The sequence below is a fragment of the Panulirus ornatus genome, chromosome 42, assembly GCF_036320965.1.
Source record: "Panulirus ornatus isolate Po-2019 chromosome 42, ASM3632096v1, whole genome shotgun sequence".
NCBI lineage: Eukaryota > Metazoa > Arthropoda > Malacostraca > Decapoda > Palinuridae > Panulirus > Panulirus ornatus.
Window position 1 is genome coordinate 23,895,341 of NC_092265.1, and position 19,230 is coordinate 23,914,570.

The window sequence follows — 19,230 nt, forward strand, 5'->3', positions numbered from 1 at the left end:
CCTGGCACTACCTGACTGACATAGGAAACGGCGATCAAGTATGATAATGGATATTTTCTTTATTATGCTTTGACGCTATCTCCCGCATTAGCGAGGTAGTGCCAGGAAACAGACAAAAGAATGGTCCAACCCACCCACATACACATGTATATACATAAATTCCCATGCAGGCACATATACATACCTATACATTTCAACATATACATACATATACATGTATACACATGTACATATTCATACATGCTGCCTTCATCCATTTCCGCCGCCAGCCCGCCACTCATGAAATGACACCCCCCTCCCCCCAAGTGTGCGCAAGGTAGCGCTAGGAAAAACAACAAAGGCCACATTCGTTATCAATCAGTCTCTAACTGTCATGTGTAATGCACCAAAACCTCAGCTCCCTTTCCACATCCAGGCTCCACAAAACTTTCCATGGTTTACCCCAGACGCTTCACATGCCCTGGTTCAATCCACTGACAGCACGTTGACCCTGATATACCACATCATTCCAATTCACTCTGCTCCTTGCACACCTTTATCCCTCCTGTATGGTCAGGCCCCAATCACTCAAAATCTTTTTCACTCCAGCCTTCCACCTCCAATTGGTCCCCCACTTCTCCTTGTTCCCTCCACCTCTGACCCATATATCTTCTTTGTCAATCTTTCCTCACTCATTCTCTCCATGTGACCAAACCATTTCAATACACCCTCTTCTGCTCTCTCAACCACACTCTTTTTATTACCTCACATCTCTCTTACCCTTTCATTACTTACTCGATCAAACCGCCTCACACCACATATTGTCCTCAAACATCTCACTTCCAACACATCCCCCTCCTCTGCACAACCCTATCTATCGCCCATGCCTCACAACCATATAACGTTGTTGGAACCACTATTCCTTCAAACATACCCATTTTTGCTCCAAGATAGCGTTCTCACCTTCCACACATTCTTCAGTGCCCCCAGAACCTTTGCCCCCTCCCCAACCCTGTGACTCACTTCCTCCAGTTTTTCTCCATTCAAACTTACCTCCCAATTTGCTTGTCTCTCAACCCTACTGAACCTAATAACCTTGCTCTTACTCACATTCACTCTCAGCTTTCTTCTTTCACACACTTTACCAAACTCAGTCACCAGCTTCTGCAGTTTCTCACCCAAATCAGCCACCAGCGCTGTATCATCAGGGAACAACAACCGACTCAGTTCCCAAGCCCTTTCATCAACAGCAGACTGCATACTTGCCCCTCTCTCCAAAACTCTTGCATTCACCTCCCTAACAACCCCATCCATAAACAAATTAAACAGCCATGGAAACATCACACACCCCTGCTGCAAACCAACATTCACTAGGAACCAATCACTTTCCTCTCTTCCTACTCGTACACATGCCTCACATCTTCGATAAAAACTTTTCACTGCTTCTAGCAACTTACCCTCCCACACCATATACTCATAATACCTTCCACAGAGCATCTCTATCAACTCTATCATAAGCTCTCTTGAGATCCATAGATGCTGCATACAAATCCATCTGCTTTTCTAAGTATTTCTAACATACATTCTTCAAAGCAAACACCTGATCCACACATACTCTACCACTTCTGAAACTATACTGCTCCCCAATCTGGTGCTCCGTACATGCCTTGACCCTATCGATCAATACCTTCCCATATAATTTCCCAGGAATGTTCAACAAACTTATACCTCTATAAGTCGAACACTCACCTTTATCCCCTTTCCCTTGGTACAGTGGCGTTATACATCGATTCTGCCATTCCTCAGGCACCTCACCATGAACCATACATACATGGAATATCCTCACCAACCAGTCAACAACAGTCATCCCCTTTTTAATAAATATATTTACATGTATATTTTTTCTTACTGATTCGCCTTTTCCTGCATTAGCAAGGTAGCGTTAAGAACAGAGGACTGAGCCCAAGAGGGAAAAATCCCCACTTGGCCCCCTTCTCTGTTCATTCTTTTGGAAAAGTAAAAATTGGAGGGGAGGATTTCCAGGCCCCACTTCCTCCCCTTTTAGTTACCTTTCATTACCTACTCGATCAAACCACCTCACACCACATATTATCCTTAAATATCTCATTTCAAACACATCCATTCCTCTGTTGCACAACTCTATCTATAGCCCACGCCTTGCAACCATATAACTTTGTTGGAACCACTATTCCTTCAAACATCCCCATTTTTGCTTTCCAAGATATTGTTCTCGCCTTCTACACATTTTTCAGCACTCCCAGAACTTTTGCCCTGTGACTCACTTCCGCTTCCATGGTTCCATCCGCTGCCAAATCCACTCCCAGATATCTAAAACACTTCACTTCCTCCAGTTTTTCTCCATTCAAACTTACCTCCCAATTGACTTGTCCCTCAACCCTACTGTACCTAATAACCTTGCTTTAATTCACATTTACTCTCAGCTTTCTTCTTTCACACACTTTACCAAACTCAGTCACCAGCTTCTGTAGTATCTCTCCAGAATCAGCCACCAGCGCTGTAGCTTAAACAAACAACAACTGACTCACTTCCCAAGCCCTTTCATCCACAAACAGACTGCATACTTGCCCCTCTCTCCAAAAGTCTTGCATTCACCCCCAACAACCCCATCCATAAACATATTGAACAACCTGGAGACATCACGCACCCCTGCCACAAACCGACATTCATTGAGAACCAATTACTTTCCTCTCTTCCTACTCGGTACACATGCCTTACATCCTCGATGAAAACTTTTCACTGCTTCCACCAACTTGCCTCCCACACCATATACTCTTAATACCTTCAACAGAGCATCTCTATCAACTCTATCATATGCCTTCTCCAGATCCATAAATGCTACATACAAATCTATCTGCTTTTCTAAGTATTCTCACATACATTCCTCAAAGCAAATACCTGATCGACACATACTCTACCACTTCTGAAACCACACTGCTCTTCCCCAATCTGATGTTCTGTACATGCCTTCACCCTCTCAATCAATACCCTCCCATATAATTTCCCAGGGATACTCAACAAACTTATACCTCTGTAATTTTAACACACTTTTATCCCCTTTCCCTTAGTACAGTGGCACTATACATTTATTCTTACATTCCTCAGGCTCTTCACCATGAACCATACATATATTGAATATCCTTACCTACCAGTCAACAATACAGTCACCCCCTTTTTTAATAAATATATTTATACATATATTTTTTCATACTTATTCACCATTGCCCTCATTAGCAAGGTAGCGTTAAGAACAGAGGACTGAGCCCAAGAGGGAAAATTCTCACTTGGCCCCCTTCTCTGTTCATTCTTTTGGAAAAGTAAAAATTGGAGGGGAGGATTTCCAGGCCCTGCTTCCACCCCTTTTGGTCACCTTTCATTACTTACTCGATCAAACCACCTCACACCACATATTGTCCTCAAGTATCTCATTTCCAACACATCCATTCCTCCATAGCACAACCCTATCTATAGCCCACACCTCGCAACCATATAACATTGTTGGAACCACTATTCCTTGAAACATACCCATTTTTGCTTTCTGAAATAATGTTCTCACCTTCCACACATTTTTCAACGCTCCCAGAACTTTTGCCTCCTCCCCCACCCTGTGACTCACTTCTGCTTCCATGGTTCCATCCGCTGCCAAATCCACTCCCAGATATCTAAAACACTTCACTTCCTCCAGTTTTTCTCCATTCAAACTTCCCTCCCACTTGACTTGTCCCTCAACCCTTCTGTACCTAATAACCTTGCTGTTATTCGCATTTACTCACAGCTTTCTTCTTTCACACACTATACCAGACTCAGTCACGAGCTTCTGCAGTTTCTCTCCAGAATCAGCCACCAGCGCTGTATCATCGGCGAACAACTACTAACTCACTTCCCAAGCCCTCTCATCCTCAAACAGACTGCATACTTTCCCCTCTCTCCAAAACTCTTGCATTCACCTCCCTAACAACCCCATCCATAAATGAATTGAACAATCATGGAGACAATCAAACCCCTTCCGCAAACCAACATTCATTGAGAACCAGTTACTTTCCTCTCTTCCTACTCGATACACATGCCTTACATCCTCAATAAAAACTTTTCACTGCTTCCACCAACTTGCCTCCCACACCATATACTCATAATACCTTCCACAGAGCATCTCTGTCAACTCTATCATATGCCTTCTCCAGATCCATAAATGCTACATACAAATCCATTTGTTTTTCTAAGTATTTCTCACATACATTCTTCAAGGGAAACACCTGATCCACACATCCTCTACCACTTCTGAAACCACACTGCTCTTCCCTAATCTGATGTTCTGTACATGCCTTCACACTCTCAATCATTATCCTCCCATATAATTTCCCAGGGATACCCAACAAACTTATACCTCTGTAATTTGAACACTCACCTTTATCCCCTTTGCCTTTGTACAGTGGCACTTTGCATGCATTCCACCAATGTTCAGGCACTTCACCATTAGCCATACATACATTGAATATCCTCAGCAACACAGTTACCCCCTTTTTTTTTATTAAATTCCACTTCAATTTGTGTGCTGAAAAAGGACTGGTGATTGGAGATACCTGGTTTAAAAAGAGAGATATACATATGTATACATATTTAAGTAGGAGAGATGTCCAGAGAGTGTTATCGGATTACATGTTAATTGATAGGTGCTTCACGTGAAGGAGAGACTTTTCCATGTTAATGTGCTGAGAGGGGCAACTGGAGGGATGTCTGATCATTATCTTGTGAAGGCAAAGGTGAAGATTTGTAGAAGTTTTCAGAAAAGAAGAGAGAATGATGGGTGAAGAGAGTGGTGAGAGTAAGTGAGCTTGGGAAGGAGACTTGTGTGAGGAAGTACCAGGAGAGACTGAGTGCAGAATGGAAAACGGTGAGAGCATAGGACATAAGGGGAGTGGGGGAGGAATGGGATGTATTTAGGGAAACAGTGATGGCTTGCGCAAAAGATGCTTGTGGCATGAGAAGCATGGGAGTTGGGCAGATTAGAAAGGGTAGTGAGTGGTGGGATGAAGAAGTAAGATTATTAGTGAAAGAGAAGAGTAGAGGCATTTGGATGATTTTTACAGGGAAATAGTGCAAATGACTGGGATATGTTTAAAAGAAAGAGGCAGGAGATAAAGAGAAAGGTGCTAGAGGTGAAAAAGAGGGCAAATGAGAGTATCGTGAAATTTTAGAGAGAATAAAAAGATGTTTTGGAAGGAGGTAAATAAAGTGCGTAAGACAAGAGAACAAATGGGAACATCAGTGAAGTGGGCTAATGGGGAGGTAATAACATGTAGTGATGAGGTGAGAAGATGGAGTGAGTATTTTGATGGTTTGTTAAATTTGTTAGATGATAGAGTGGCAGATATAGGGTGTTTTGGGTGAGGTGGTGTGCGAAGTGAGAAGGTCAGGGAGAATGATTTGGTAAAAGAGAAGACATAGTGAAAGCTTTGCGGAAGATGAAAGCCGGCAAGGCGGCGGGTTTGGATGGTATGGGCATGAAGAGTCCTAGGGTTACACTATTTTGGCTTGTATTCTTGAAATGATCATCTACTGGGCATTGGCACACAAGTTCCTTCCACTTCTTTGAATGTGTTACTGAAGCTACATTCACATCATTTTCATTGATGATATCATCCCAGCTTTGCCTGTCAAGAATCATGCAAAGATCAAGATTTTTTTTTCATGACTTTCATGCTGACCAGCATGACAAATAAAATTGAATGTTAACTTAAAAACGATTTTTTTTGGCAGTCACTTGTACAAAATTCTTCAGCATTATAGGCAAGATCCTCATTTGTGGCTAGAACTAAGTCTAACATGTTCCTATGGTGAATAGGTTTCTCAGCAAAGTGTATTATAGCCCCATCAAGCAAGCTTAGATGTAGCCCACGCCCAGAGATGCTGGAAGGGTATTCTCTCCACTTTAATAATGGTATGTTAAGATCTCCCAAAATAAGTGAATCATGTTCATTGCAAAAAAATTTATCATAAGGAAATTTTTTTCATGAAGCTTAGCTTTGATTTCTGCAAAAAAGAGTCAGTATTATCAATGGCTACAGTATTTTTCAGCACTAGAGTGAATGAAATTTAACTAAGACCAAGTTGCCACAACCCTACTTTGTTTCCCCTATTATTGTTAAATGAATTTAAACTGGAATTGGATATTTGACAAAAAAATATTGGTTGTTAGAATGTAACCAAGATTCAGATCCACGAGTCATATCAACTTAGAATATTGTAATACATGACTTGAACCTGTTGCAAGAGCCACTAATGCAAGGAGATAAGCCTGATCCATATGAGCTGTGTTTTTGATCAAAACACATTTGTAGACTGACTTAGGAGCCTGTCAAAACATGCAACACTTACTTCATTCAGTTGAGTGTCCTCCTTTAAAAATAAATCAGGTAGCATATACTAATGCTGCCACAAGTTTACACACTTCACTCCTTCCTGTAAAGAACATTTCACAAATTTATCAAAGAGAGTGAATGCCTTATTGAAGGAGTTTCCATTGCTGATCTTGAATAGTGCTCATGCATCTATAATGCTGCTAATTTTGACTCTAAACCAACAAACAAGCTGGACACATCTCCAGGAGCTCTTTCAATCTTTCTTTGAGTATGTTTTTTGTACCTATATGACAAATGAGAAGTGAACTATTGTCGGCTTCGGTGCAGCAACATCTACCCTGACACCTGGTGGGGAAAATCATGTATATTGCAGGAAGGGCTTCTGGTGCAGAACTCCTCTGGTTGATTGAGGATAATAGATTTACTAACCACCTAACCTCTTGTTCTTTGTCTTCAACACTGTCCATAGCTTGAAAGGCTGAAAGTTACAGATTTGCTGACCACATTGGAGAGAAGAAATAAAGGTGACCTGAAACAACTTTCTATTTCTAATTCAGATAGATGATGTAATCATCAGAGATATAGACAGACATAGATGTAAGCAATGAACAGATCTTTATGTGGTGCTGTGACTGATTAAACATCTCTTATAACAAGTAACTTGGGAAAAGCTTCTCAGAAAGGTCATGAACGTGAACTGTTTTACTATAAGGACGGTGGATGGTTGAAATGGACTGGACTGTTAATGACAGCAGTATTTAGATGTTTGAAAATTAACATGAAGTGATGAGGTAATTACTCAGTTCACTTCAGTGAAGATAGAAGTCCTTTTAGAGATTTTATAGTGGACACTCTTTCAACCTTTCTTACAATATGAAATCCCTTCCATTTTTGTACATTTCTCTCTTCTCTCAGGCAATAACTGCAGCACTAGTGGGTGGAATACTATTCTTCATAGTTGCAATCATACTGTCAGTTTGCACTGTGAAGATATGCAACAAGCGCAAGAGGCGGAAGCAGGAGAAAGGTATTATCATTTTTTTTTTCTTTTGCCTATTTTGGTGTTTCTTTTTATTGTAGGGTCATAGTATATTCAGTTTTTTATGCATCTTTGTAGAAGCAGAATTCTAAAAATTAGAATCAATTAGATGTCATTATGACAAACATTACAATTTGTACTTATTGGAGGATCCAACTTTCTATCAGTATCAAAGAATCTCATGATTTCTCTTTTATTTCAGTTCATGATTAAATTTCAGTGGATGCCTCCAAAATACATGAACTGCTGAGGAAAACTGAATTTTGGTATGGTGCGATATCCCAATCTTTCTTGAAAATAGGCGTGACATATGTTCTCTTCCATTCCCTTTCCTCTTCATCCTCTTCCAAGTATTTCTTCTCACTCTTTGGGCACACTGTGTATGAAATAAGAGTAGAGTATGAAACTAAATTCAGAGAAAGAAGTAAACAAATCCTTCACTTTCCTCCCAGCCATTCCTTCTCATATTGATTTTTAGTGTGAAAGGAGTAATATTTGCAAATATATGCCATTTACCACCAATTCTTTGCTTTTATATAGAATGAAAACAAGTTTGATAGAAATAAACATCATCTTCCCCTTTCTTATCTGGAGCTTTTAGATGTATGTTCACATCCTCTTCAGACCCACAGTTGGCAGTAAACCAGGCCAACTTAAAAATAGAAATGTAATTTCCTGTGTATTATTTTTTTTTTTACCTTGTACTACCAATCTATCATTTCATGAAGGATTTCTTTTCACATACTGTGTTGGAGTTTCTCGACACTGCCTACCATTTAGGGGTAAAGCCAGCCATCAAATTAGAGAGCTGTTAGGTGAAGTTCCTGTTTCAGGATTCCTGAATTATCACCTGTTTTATCTCATAACTTTAGTGTTTAGACAGAATAATTATCACCTACATTATAATCTTCTAAGATCCTCCTTACAATATACTCATTGTGGTGCATTTGTCGTTCAGTTTTAGACAACCGCTGCATTAAGTGCAGTATGAGATTTAACCCTGATTTTGTAAAACATGGGTTTAGATATAAATGTATGCTGTTTGAAATTTTATCTACCCTTTATTTCACATGAAGATTACTTGTGTAACTTTGGGCATCTTGTATTTTTCTTGTTCTAAACTTAATTATTTCTGCCTGAGCAAGCAGCATCAGGAATGAATAAATAGTGATCTTATTTTCAATAATCTGCTCTCTAGCTTTTATGTATAATGTACTGAAACAGAGCCTACCATCCACAATCAAGACGCACAATCTGTTCCATTGTTTGCCTTGACAGCTTTATATCCCTTTGTTCAGCCTAGAGACCACACATTTTCCCTTTCCCCAATATACTACCTAAATCCAGTTTATTCTATCCCCTGTACACCACTGACCATGCAGAATTTTCTGGCACTGATACTTCAAAGCCTTCTTCACTCCCTTAGTTTCACTTAGAGCCAGAATATCCAGATTCCTCTCATCATACTTAGTATGTACCTCTCCCATCCTATCTACATTCATATGCATTCAGACAATCAAGCCTGAGTCTTTGAGGAGAAGTCATCAATTGGCTCTTTCCTCTGCTTCTGGTTTTGGAAAGTGATGATACAAGAAGGAAGGGTTTCCAGCCCCTGTTCCCACTTGTTAGTCACTTCTCATGAATTGCAGGAAATACTTGTTTAGAATTCATATGCCATTGTCCATAGGGAAATTTGAATAGCTTAGATAACAGTATGACTGTTTTTGCCATCCTTCATTTTGTGTTGTTGCCATCCCTCATTTAGACTGGATTACAATGAATTATGGTTGTCTTGATAATTTATCGTCCAGTACAGGAAAATTGTCTTGCATGAGACCTCTTCGTACATACAAAAACTCTATAGGTCAACTTACCCACGCTTGTTGTCAGTTTTTGACTACTTTAGAATAGAAACATGTAACTGAAGATCCATATGGTCTGCAACTGTATGCCAGATAGGTTATCAGTATAGGCAGTTGGGTTATCTGCTAACTGATTAGGGGATTAATATCAAGTCATCTCATGATTAAAGTTTTTAGCTGCTTTTTTTGTTTGACTCTTTATGTAAAGATTGTTTGTTTTTCTGTAATCCTTGACAAGTCATAGGCTTGTATCTACAGTTTATACATTGCTCAGATACAGAAAAAATACCTTTTATACTTTAAAACCAATTTTTATTTTTGCACTGATCTATAGTTTGTTTAATCTTAGGTTGTTTTCCATTTCTCAACTACTTGCATAAGATCTGAAGAAGGTTTGTGTGGTTATATATTTTGTGGAATGTTTGTTTTTTACTGTACTTTGCATTTATATTCCAAAGTAAGCTTTGCTGATTGTTGTCAAATAGTTGTGACTTTTCATTCAAGTGACAGTCCTAGTATTTAACCATGTAAAATTTTATTTCTTTTTCCTGCTGCCCTGGACACATCAGAACTACAATCACATATTTTCTATGACACAGCCTATAACATGGTTGCGTATCGGGTCACTGATTCCAGAAATGGTGGTCATGGATCCAGCCCGGTGCCATTGAAAAAGTGAGTATTTCTTATTTTTGTTATATAATCATTAGATCCATTTCATGTATGTAGTTAACTAACATACTGCATGATGAAATCTATTCTTCTAACTAATTACCAGTATTCTAATAAAGTTAACACTGGGAAAGCCTCTTAAAAAAATAATTATAGCATAATTTTGTTGTATTAGCAGGCATTAGATTAATTAGCACCCTTTCACATCTTTTTGCTAAAGTCCTTTATTTTGTATGTATCATATAATATTTTTAGACCATTTATATTAGACAGAAACTAATTAACAAATATTTTTTATAATAATGTACACTGAGAGCCAGTGTTAACAAGAAAAGACAATTTACTGGCTGAGATGTACCTTCCACCTTATTTATGCTAATTTCATATATTTTCATAGCACGGGTAAAGATCATAAAATATTTTTTAGGCATCAGGCTGATACGAGGTCTGACATGGTGCGACTCCTCTACCTAGGGCAAGACCAGTGCTAGTTGGAGTCCTCACCACAGCCTCACAGCTGGAGTAAGACTGCCTTCAGGTGCTCAGATATTGTCCTTCACATCCTCATGGTAGCCTATGTTAGGGGAGTCACCTGCTTGTTGGTCTGCTTAACACATAGCCTGTCGGGTGTGGTCTGGTCATTGCAGTTCAACCTGCTCCATGGTCTTCTTACTATCTTTTCTTCTTCTGTGTACTTGTTTGGTCTGGGCTGAGTTGTGTTTTATGCATAATGTAGTCTGAGGGTTGTACAAAGTTCATTATATAATGTGTGTATATATATATATCTTTCATATTATTCACCATTTCCCGCATTAGTGAGGTAGCATTAAGAACAGAGGACTGGGCCTTTGAGGGAATATCCTCATCTGGCCCCCTTCTCTGTTCCTTCTTTGGGGGGGGAAAAAAAAAAAAAGAGGGGAGGATTTCCAGTCCCCCGCTCCCTTCCCTTTTAGTCGCCTTCTACGACACGCAGGGAATACGTGGGAAGTATTCTTTCTCCCCTATCCCCAGGGAATATATATATATATATATGTGTGTATATATATATATATATATATATATATATATATATATATATATATATATATATATATATATATATATATATTTTTTTTTTTTTTTTTTTTTTTTTCATACTATTCGCCATTTCCGCGATAGCGAGGTAGCGTTAAGAACAGAGGACCGGGCCTTTGAGGGAATATCCTCACCTGGCCCCCTTCTCTGTTCCCTCTTTTGGAAAATTAAAAAAAAAACGAGAGGGGAGGATTTCCAGCCCCCCGCTCCCTTCCCTTTTAGTCGCCTTCTACGGCACGCAGGGAATACATGGAAAGTATTCTTTCTCCCCTATCCCCAGGGATAATATATATATATATATATATATATATATATATATATATATATATATATATATATATATATATTTTTTTTTTTTTTTTTATACTTTGTCGCTGTCTCCCGCGTTTGCGAGGTAGCGCAAGGAAACAGACGAAAGAAATGGCCCAACCCCCCCACATACACATGTATATACATACGTCCACACACGCAAATATACATACCTACACAGCTTTCCATGGTTTACCCCAGACGCTTCACATGCCCTGCTTCAATCCACTGACAGCACGTCAACCCCGGTATACCACATCGCTCCAATTCACTCTATTCCTTGCCCTCCTTTCACCCTCCTGCATGTTCAGGCCCCGATCACACAAAATCTTTTTCACTCCATCTTTCCACCTCCAATTTGGTCTCCCTCTTCTCTTTGTTCCCTCCACCTCCGACACATATATCCTCTTGGTCAATCTTTCCTCACTCATCCTCTCCATGTGCCCAAACCACTTCAAAACACCCTCTTCTGCTCTCTCAACCACGCTCTTTTTATTTCCACACATCTCTCTTACCCTTACGTTACCCACTCGATCAAACCACCTCACACCACACATTGTCCTCAAACATCTCATTTCCAGCACATCCATCCTCCTGCGCACAACTCTATCCATAGCCCACGCCTCGCAACCATACAACATTGTTGGAACCACTATTCCTTCAAACATACCCATTTTTGCTTTCCGAGATAATGTTCTCGACTTCCACACATTCTTCAAGGCCCCCAGGATTTTCGCCCCCTCCCCCACCCTATGATCCACTTCCGCTTCCATGGTTCCATCCGCTGCCAGATCCACTCCCAGATATCTAAAACAATTCACTTCCTCCAGTTTTTCTCCATTCAAACTCACCTCCCAATTGACTTGACCCTCAACCCTACTGTACCTAATAACCTTGCTCTTATTCACATTTACTCTTAACTTTCTTCTTCCACACACTTTTCCAAACTCAGTCACCAGCTTCTGCAGTTTCTCACATGAATCAGCCACCAGCACTGTATCATCAGCGAACAACAACTGACTCACTTCCCAGGCTCTCTCATCCCCAACAGACTTCATACTTGCCCCTCTTTCCAAAACTCTTGCATTTACCTCCCTAACAACCCCATCCATAAACAAATTAAACAACCATGGAGACATCACACACCCCTGCCGCAAACCTACATTCACTGAGAACCAATCACTTTCCTCTCTTCCTACATATATATATATATATATATATATATATATTATAGTGATGGGTGATTTGAATGCAAAGGTGAGTAATGTGGCGGTTGAGGGAATAATTGGTATACGTGGGGTGTTCAGTGTTGTAAATGGAAATGGTGAAGAGCTTGTAGATTTATGTGCTGAAAAAGGACTGGTGATTGGGAATACCTGGTTTAAAAATCAAGATATACATAAGTATACGTATGTAAGTAGGAGAGATGGCCAGAGAGCGTTATTGGATTACGTGTTAATTGACAGGCGCGCGAAAGAGAGACTTTTGGATGTTAATGTGCTGAGAAGTGCAACTGGAGGGATGTCTGATCATTATCTTGTGGAGGCTAAGGTGAAGATTTGTATGGGTTTTCAGAAAAGAAGAGTGAATGTTGGGGTGAAGAGGGTGGTGAGAGTAAGTGAGCTTGGGAAGGAGACTTGTGTGGGGAAGTACCAGGAGAGACTGAGTACAGAATGGAAAAAGGTGAGAACAATGGAAGTAAGGGGAGTGGGGGAGGAATGGGATGTATTTAGGGAATCAGTGATGGATTGCGCAAAAGATGCTTGTGGCATGAGAAGAGTGGGAGGTGGGTTGATTAGAAAGGGTAGTGAGTGGTGGGATGAAGAAGTGAGATTATTAGTGAAAGAGAAGAGAGAGGCATTTCGACGATTTTTGCAGGGAAAAAACGCAGTTGAGTGGGAGATGTATAAAAGAAAGAGACAGGAGGTCAAGAGAAAGGTGCAAGAGGTGAAAAAGAGGGCAAATGAGAGTTGGGGTGAGAGAGTATCATTAAATTTTAGGGAGAATAAAAAGATGTTCTGGAAGGAGGTAAATAAAGTGCGTAAGACAAGGGAGCAAATGGGAACTTCAATGATGGGCGCAAATGGGGAGGTGATAACAAGTAGTGGTGATGTGAGAAGGAGATGGAGTGAGTATTTTGAAGGTTTGTTGAATGTGTTTGATGATAGAGTGGCAGATATAGGGTGTTTTGGTCGAGGTGGTGTGCAAAGTGAGAGGGTTAGGGAAAATGATTTGGTGAACAGAGAAGAGGTAGTAAAAGCTTTGCGGAAGATGAAAGCCGGCAAGGCAGCAGGTTTGGATGGTATTGCAGTAGAATTTATTAAAAAAGGGGGTGACTGTATTATTGACTGGTTGGTAAGGTTATTTAATGTATGTATGACTCATAGTGAGGTGCCTGAGGATTGGCGGAATGCGTGCATAGTGCCATTGTACAAAGGCAAAGGGGATAAGAGTGAGTGCTCTAATTACAGAGGTATAAGTTTGTTGAGTATTCCTGGTAAATTATATGGGAGGGTATTGATTGAGAGGGTGAAGGCATGTACAGAGCATCAGATTGGGGAAGAGCAGTGTGGTTTCAGAAGTGGTAGAGGATGTGTGGATCAGGTGTTTGCTTTGAAGAATGTATGTGAGAAATACTTAGAAAAGCAAATGGATTTGTATGTAGCATTTATGAATCTGGAGAAGGCATATGATAGAGTTGATAGAGATGCTCTGTGGAAGGTATTAAGAATATATGGTGTGGGAGGCAAGTTGTTAGAAGCAGTGAAAAGTTTTTATCGAGGATGTAAGGCATGTGTACGTGTAGGAAGAGAGGAAAGTGATTGGTTCTCAGTGAATGTAGGTTTGCGGCAGGGGTGTGTGATGTCTCCATGGTTGTTTAATTTGTTTATGGATGGGGTTGTTAGGGAGGTGAATGCAAGAGTTTTGGAAAGAGGGGCAAGTATGAAGTCTGTTGGGGATGAGAGAGCTTGGGAAGTGAGTCAGTTGTTGTTCGCTGATGATACAGCGCTAGTGGCTGATTCATGTGAGAAACTGCAGAAGCTCGTGACAGTTTGGTAGAGTGTGTGAAAGAAGAAAGTTAAGAGTAAATGTGAATAAGAGCAAGGTTATTAGGTACAGTAGGGTTGAGGGTCAAGTCAATTGGGAGGTAAGTTTGAATGGAGAAAAACTGGAGGAAGTAAAGTGTTTTAGATATCTGGAAGTGGATCTGGCAGCAGATGGAACCATGGAAGCGGAAGTGGATCATAGGGTGGGGGAGGGGGCGAAAATCCTGGGTGCCTTGAAGAATGTGTGGAAGTCGAGAACATTATCTCTGAAAGCAAAAATGGGTATGTTTGAAGGAATAGTGGTTCCAACAATGTTGTATGGTTGCGAGGTGTGGGCTATGGATAGAGTTGTGCGCAGGAGGATGGATGTGCTGGAAATGAGATGTTTGAGGACAATGTGTGGTGTGAGGTGGTTTGATCGAGTAAGTAACGTAAGGGTAAGAGAGATGTGTGGAAATAAAAAGAGTGTGGTTGAGAGAGCAGAAGAGGGTGTGTTGAAATGGTTTGGGCACATGGAGAGAATGAGTGAGGAAAGATTGACCAAGAGGATATATGTGTCGGAGGTGGAGGGAACGAGGAGAAGTGGGAGACCAAATTGGAGGTGAGAAGATGAAGTGAAAAAGATTTTGTGTGATTGGGGCCTGAACATGCAGGAGGGTGAAAGGAGGGCAAGGAATAGAGTGAATTGGATCGATGTGGTATACCGCGGTTGACGTGCTGTCAGTGGATTGAATCAGGGCATGTGAAGCGTCTGGGGTAAACCATGGAAAGCTGTGTAGGTATGTATATTTGCGTGTGTGGACGTATGTATATACATGTGTATGGGGGTGGGTTGGGCCATTTCTTTCATCCGTTTCCTTACACTACCTCGCAAACGTGGGAGACAGCGACAAAAAAAAAAATATATATATATATATATATATATATATATATATATATATATATATATATATATATATATATATATATATATATATATATTTATTTATTTATTTATTTATATTTATTTTGCTTTGTCGCTGTCTCCCACGTTTGCGAGTTAGCGCAAGGAAACAGACGAAAGAAATGGCCCAACCCACCAACCCACACATGTATATACATACACGTCCACCCACGCAAATATACATACCTATACATCTCAATGAACACATATATATACACACAGACATATACATATATACACATGTACATAATTCATACTGTCTGCCTTTATTTATTCCCATCGCCACCTTGCCACACACAGAATAACATCCCCCTTCCCCCTCATGTGTGCGAGGTAGCGCTAGGGAAAGACAACAAAGGCCACCTCCGACACATATATCCTCTTGGTCAATCTTTCCTCACTCATTCTCTCCATGTGCCCAAACCATTTCAAAACACCCTCTTCTGCTCTCTCAACCATGCTCTTTTTATTTCCACACATCTCTCTTACCCTTACATTACTAACTCGATCAAGCCACCTCACACCTCTTATTGTCCTCAAACATCTCATTTCCAGCACATCCACCCTTCTGCACACAACTCTATCCATAGCCCACGCCTCGCAACCATACAGCATTGTTGGAACCACTATTCCTTCAAACATACCCATTTTTGCTTTCCGATATAACGTTCTTTACTTCCACACATTCTTCAAGGCTCCCAGGATTTTCGCCCCCTCCCCCACCCTATGATTCACTTCCACTTCCATGGTTCCATCCGCTGCCAGATCCACTCCCAGATATCTAAAACACTTGATTTCCTCCAGTTTTTCTCCATTCAAACTTACCTCCCAGTTGACTTGACCCTCAACCCTACTGTACCTAATAACCTTGCTCTTATTCACATTTACTCTTAACTTTCTTCTTTCACACACTTTACCAAACTCAGTCACCAGCTTCTGCAGTTTCTCACATGAATCAGCCACCAGCGCTGTATCATCAGCGAACAACAACTGACTCACTTCCCAAGCTCTCTCATCCCCAACAGACTGCATACTTGCCCCTCTTTCCAAAACTCTTGCATTCACCTCCCTAACAACCCCATCCATAAACAAATTAAACAACCATGGAGACATCACACACCCCTGCCACAAACCAACATTCACCGAGAACCAATCACTTTCCTCTCTTTCTACACGTACACATGCTTTACATCCTCGATAAAAACTTTTCACTGCTTCTAACAACTTGCCTCCCACACCATATATTCTTAGTACCTTCCACAGAGCATCTCTATCAACTCTATCATATGCCTTCGCCAGATCCATAAATGCTACTTACAAATCCATTTGCTTTTCTAAGTATTTCTCACATACATTCTTCAAAACAAACACCTGATCCACACATCCTCTACCACTTCTGAAACCACACTGCTCTTCCCCAATCTGATGCTCTGTACATGCCTCCACCCTCTCAATCAATACCCTCCCATATAATTTACCAGAAATACTCAACAAACTTATACCTCTGTAATTTGAGCACTCACTCTTATCCCCTTTGCCTTTGTACAATGGCACTATGCAAGCATTCCACCAATCCTCAGGCACCTCACCATGAATCATACATACATTAAATAACCTTACCAACCAGTCAACAATACAGTCACCCCCTTTTTTGATAAATTCCACTGCAATACCATCCAAACCTGCTGCCGTGCTGGCTTTCATCTTCCACAAAGCTTTTACTACCTCTTCTCTGTTTACCAAATCATTTTCCCTAACCCTCTCACTTTGCACACCACCTCGACCAAAAGGACACCAGAGTAGGCGATGGGAAATGAATAAAGGCAGATAGATTTTACAGTGCATGGTATACTGGTGATCTTGTCTCCTATGTGAGCTTAGGTTCTTCATGTTAGGGAGATTTTTGATGGATACGTTAATACAGCCATGACTCATTGGGGGGCATGGGGGTGATAACATATTGGTGTGTGAAGGATGAGTCTTTATTTTAAGGTTTGATTGAAGTTTTTTGTTTTCTGTTGCATATATTGCTCCTCTCGGCGATTGTATGCAAGGAATATGAAATTTTTTCGTCAGAGTAGGTGTAAAAGTTTGTCATAAAGCCGGCAAGCAAGTAGTTTGATGGTATTGCAGTAGTAATTTATTAACAAAATGGGTGACTGTTTCATTGACTGTTGGTAACGGTTAATCAATAATACCTTGTGAAGGATGTTAGGATTGGAGGAAGGGGCATAGTCTCATTGTACAAAGTCAAAGATAATATGTAGTGTTTCTAATTTATAGTATAGTTTTGTGATATTACCTGAATTTATATACGAGGGTATTTGATTTTAGAGTAGTTCATGATCAGAATTGTTGAAGAGCAGTGGTAGTTCGAAGGTAGCAGCATGTTATCAAGTGTTTGCTCTGTAAGAATGTAGGGGGTGGAGATTAGAAAACAAATGGATTTGTAGTAGCTTTATGAATCTGGAATGCTTGATAGAGTTATAAATGCTGCTGCAATGTATGGTTAATTTGGTGTGTCAGAGTTGTAGAACATAAAGTTTTTTGCGAGGATGTAAAGGAATGTCCCCTTGGAAAGTGGGTGTTGGTCTCATGAATTATGTTTCCAGTTGTATGTCTATGGTGTAATTTTTTGGTGTTGTTAGGAGTAATCAGTCTTAAAGTCAAGAAAGTTGTTAAAGAGTTGTCTTCCATATCGGCAGGTGATTCATGTAGAGACAACTGCTGAACTGGTTTGGTAAGTGTGTGAAAGAAGAAAGTTAAGAGTAAATGTGAATAAGAGCAAGGTTATTAGGTACAGTAGGGTTGAGGGTCAAGTCAATTGGGAGGTAAGTTTGAATGGAGAAAAACTGGAGGAAGTAAAGTGTTTTAGATATCTGAGAGTGGATCTGGCAGCGGATGGAACCATGGAAGCAGAAGTGGATCATAGGGTGGGGGAGGGGGCGAAAATTCTGGGAGCCTTGAAGAATGTGTGGAAGTCGAGAACATTATCTCAGAAAGCAAAAATGGCTATGTTTGAAGGAATTGTGGTTCCAACAATGTTGTATGGTTGCGAGGCGTGGGCTATGGATAGAGTTGTGCGCAGGAGGATGGATGTGCTGGAAATGAGATGTTTGAGGACAATGTGTGGTGTGAGGTGGTTTGATCGAGTAAGTAACGTAAGGGTAAGAGAGATGTGTGGAAATAAAAAGAGCGTGGTTGAGAGAGCAGAAGAGGGTGTTTTGAAATGGTTTGGGCACATGGAGAGAATGAGTGAGGAAAGATTGACCAAGAGGATATATGTGTCGGAGGTGGAGGGAACGAGGAGAAGTGGGAGACCAAATTGGAGGTGGAAAGATGGAGTGAAAAAGATTTTGTGTGATCAGGGCCTGAACATGCAGGAGGGTGAAAGAAGGGCAAGGAATAGAGTGAATTGGATCGATGTGGTATACCGGGGTTGACGTGCTGTCAGTGGATTGAATCAGGGCATGTGAAGCGTCTGGGGTAAACCATGGAAAGCTGTGTAGGTATGTATATTTGCGTGTGTGGACATATGTATATACATGTGTATGGGGGTGGGTTGGGCCATTTCTTTCGTCTGTTTCCTTGCACTACCTCACAAACGCGGGAGACAGCGACAAAGCAGAAAAAAAAAAACATTCAGTATTCACTTTAGCAATAGATTTAAGGCTAAAGACATGGCAAGGAACATTGTTTTGTAAGGTTATATCTGTTCCAGAAATGAAATCCATCAACTTAAAAAGTTCAGAATTAAAGGTAACTCATACTTAGGAAGTCAAAGAGGCATTTTTTTTATCATAAGGAAAAGTTAGAAAAACAGCCAGTGGCTGAAAGGGGTCCCCAAAGAATTTGATTCAAGAGGTTGGCCCCAGTCAGCTGTTGCTGATGTACAAGCGTACAAGCC

The 19,230-nt window shown here is 40.5% G+C and overlaps 1 protein-coding gene across 12 annotated transcripts in view; it reads left to right on the forward strand.

The window, feature by feature from the left end:
* LOC139761978 (protein turtle homolog B-like) overlaps nt 1–19,230 on the forward strand; it is a 514,207-nt gene that overhangs the window by 484,176 nt on the left and 10,801 nt on the right. For 11 of the 12 annotated variants that reach the window (XM_071686724.1, XM_071686729.1, XM_071686727.1 and 8 more), the window contains 2 exons: nt 7,293–7,404; nt 9,848–9,953. In XM_071686724.1, coding sequence (XP_071542825.1) covers nt 7,293–7,404; nt 9,848–9,953 — 218 coding nt within the window. The remainder of the gene's footprint in view (nt 1–7,292; nt 7,405–9,847; nt 9,954–19,230) is intronic. The other variant, XM_071686726.1, reaches the window with a different exon arrangement.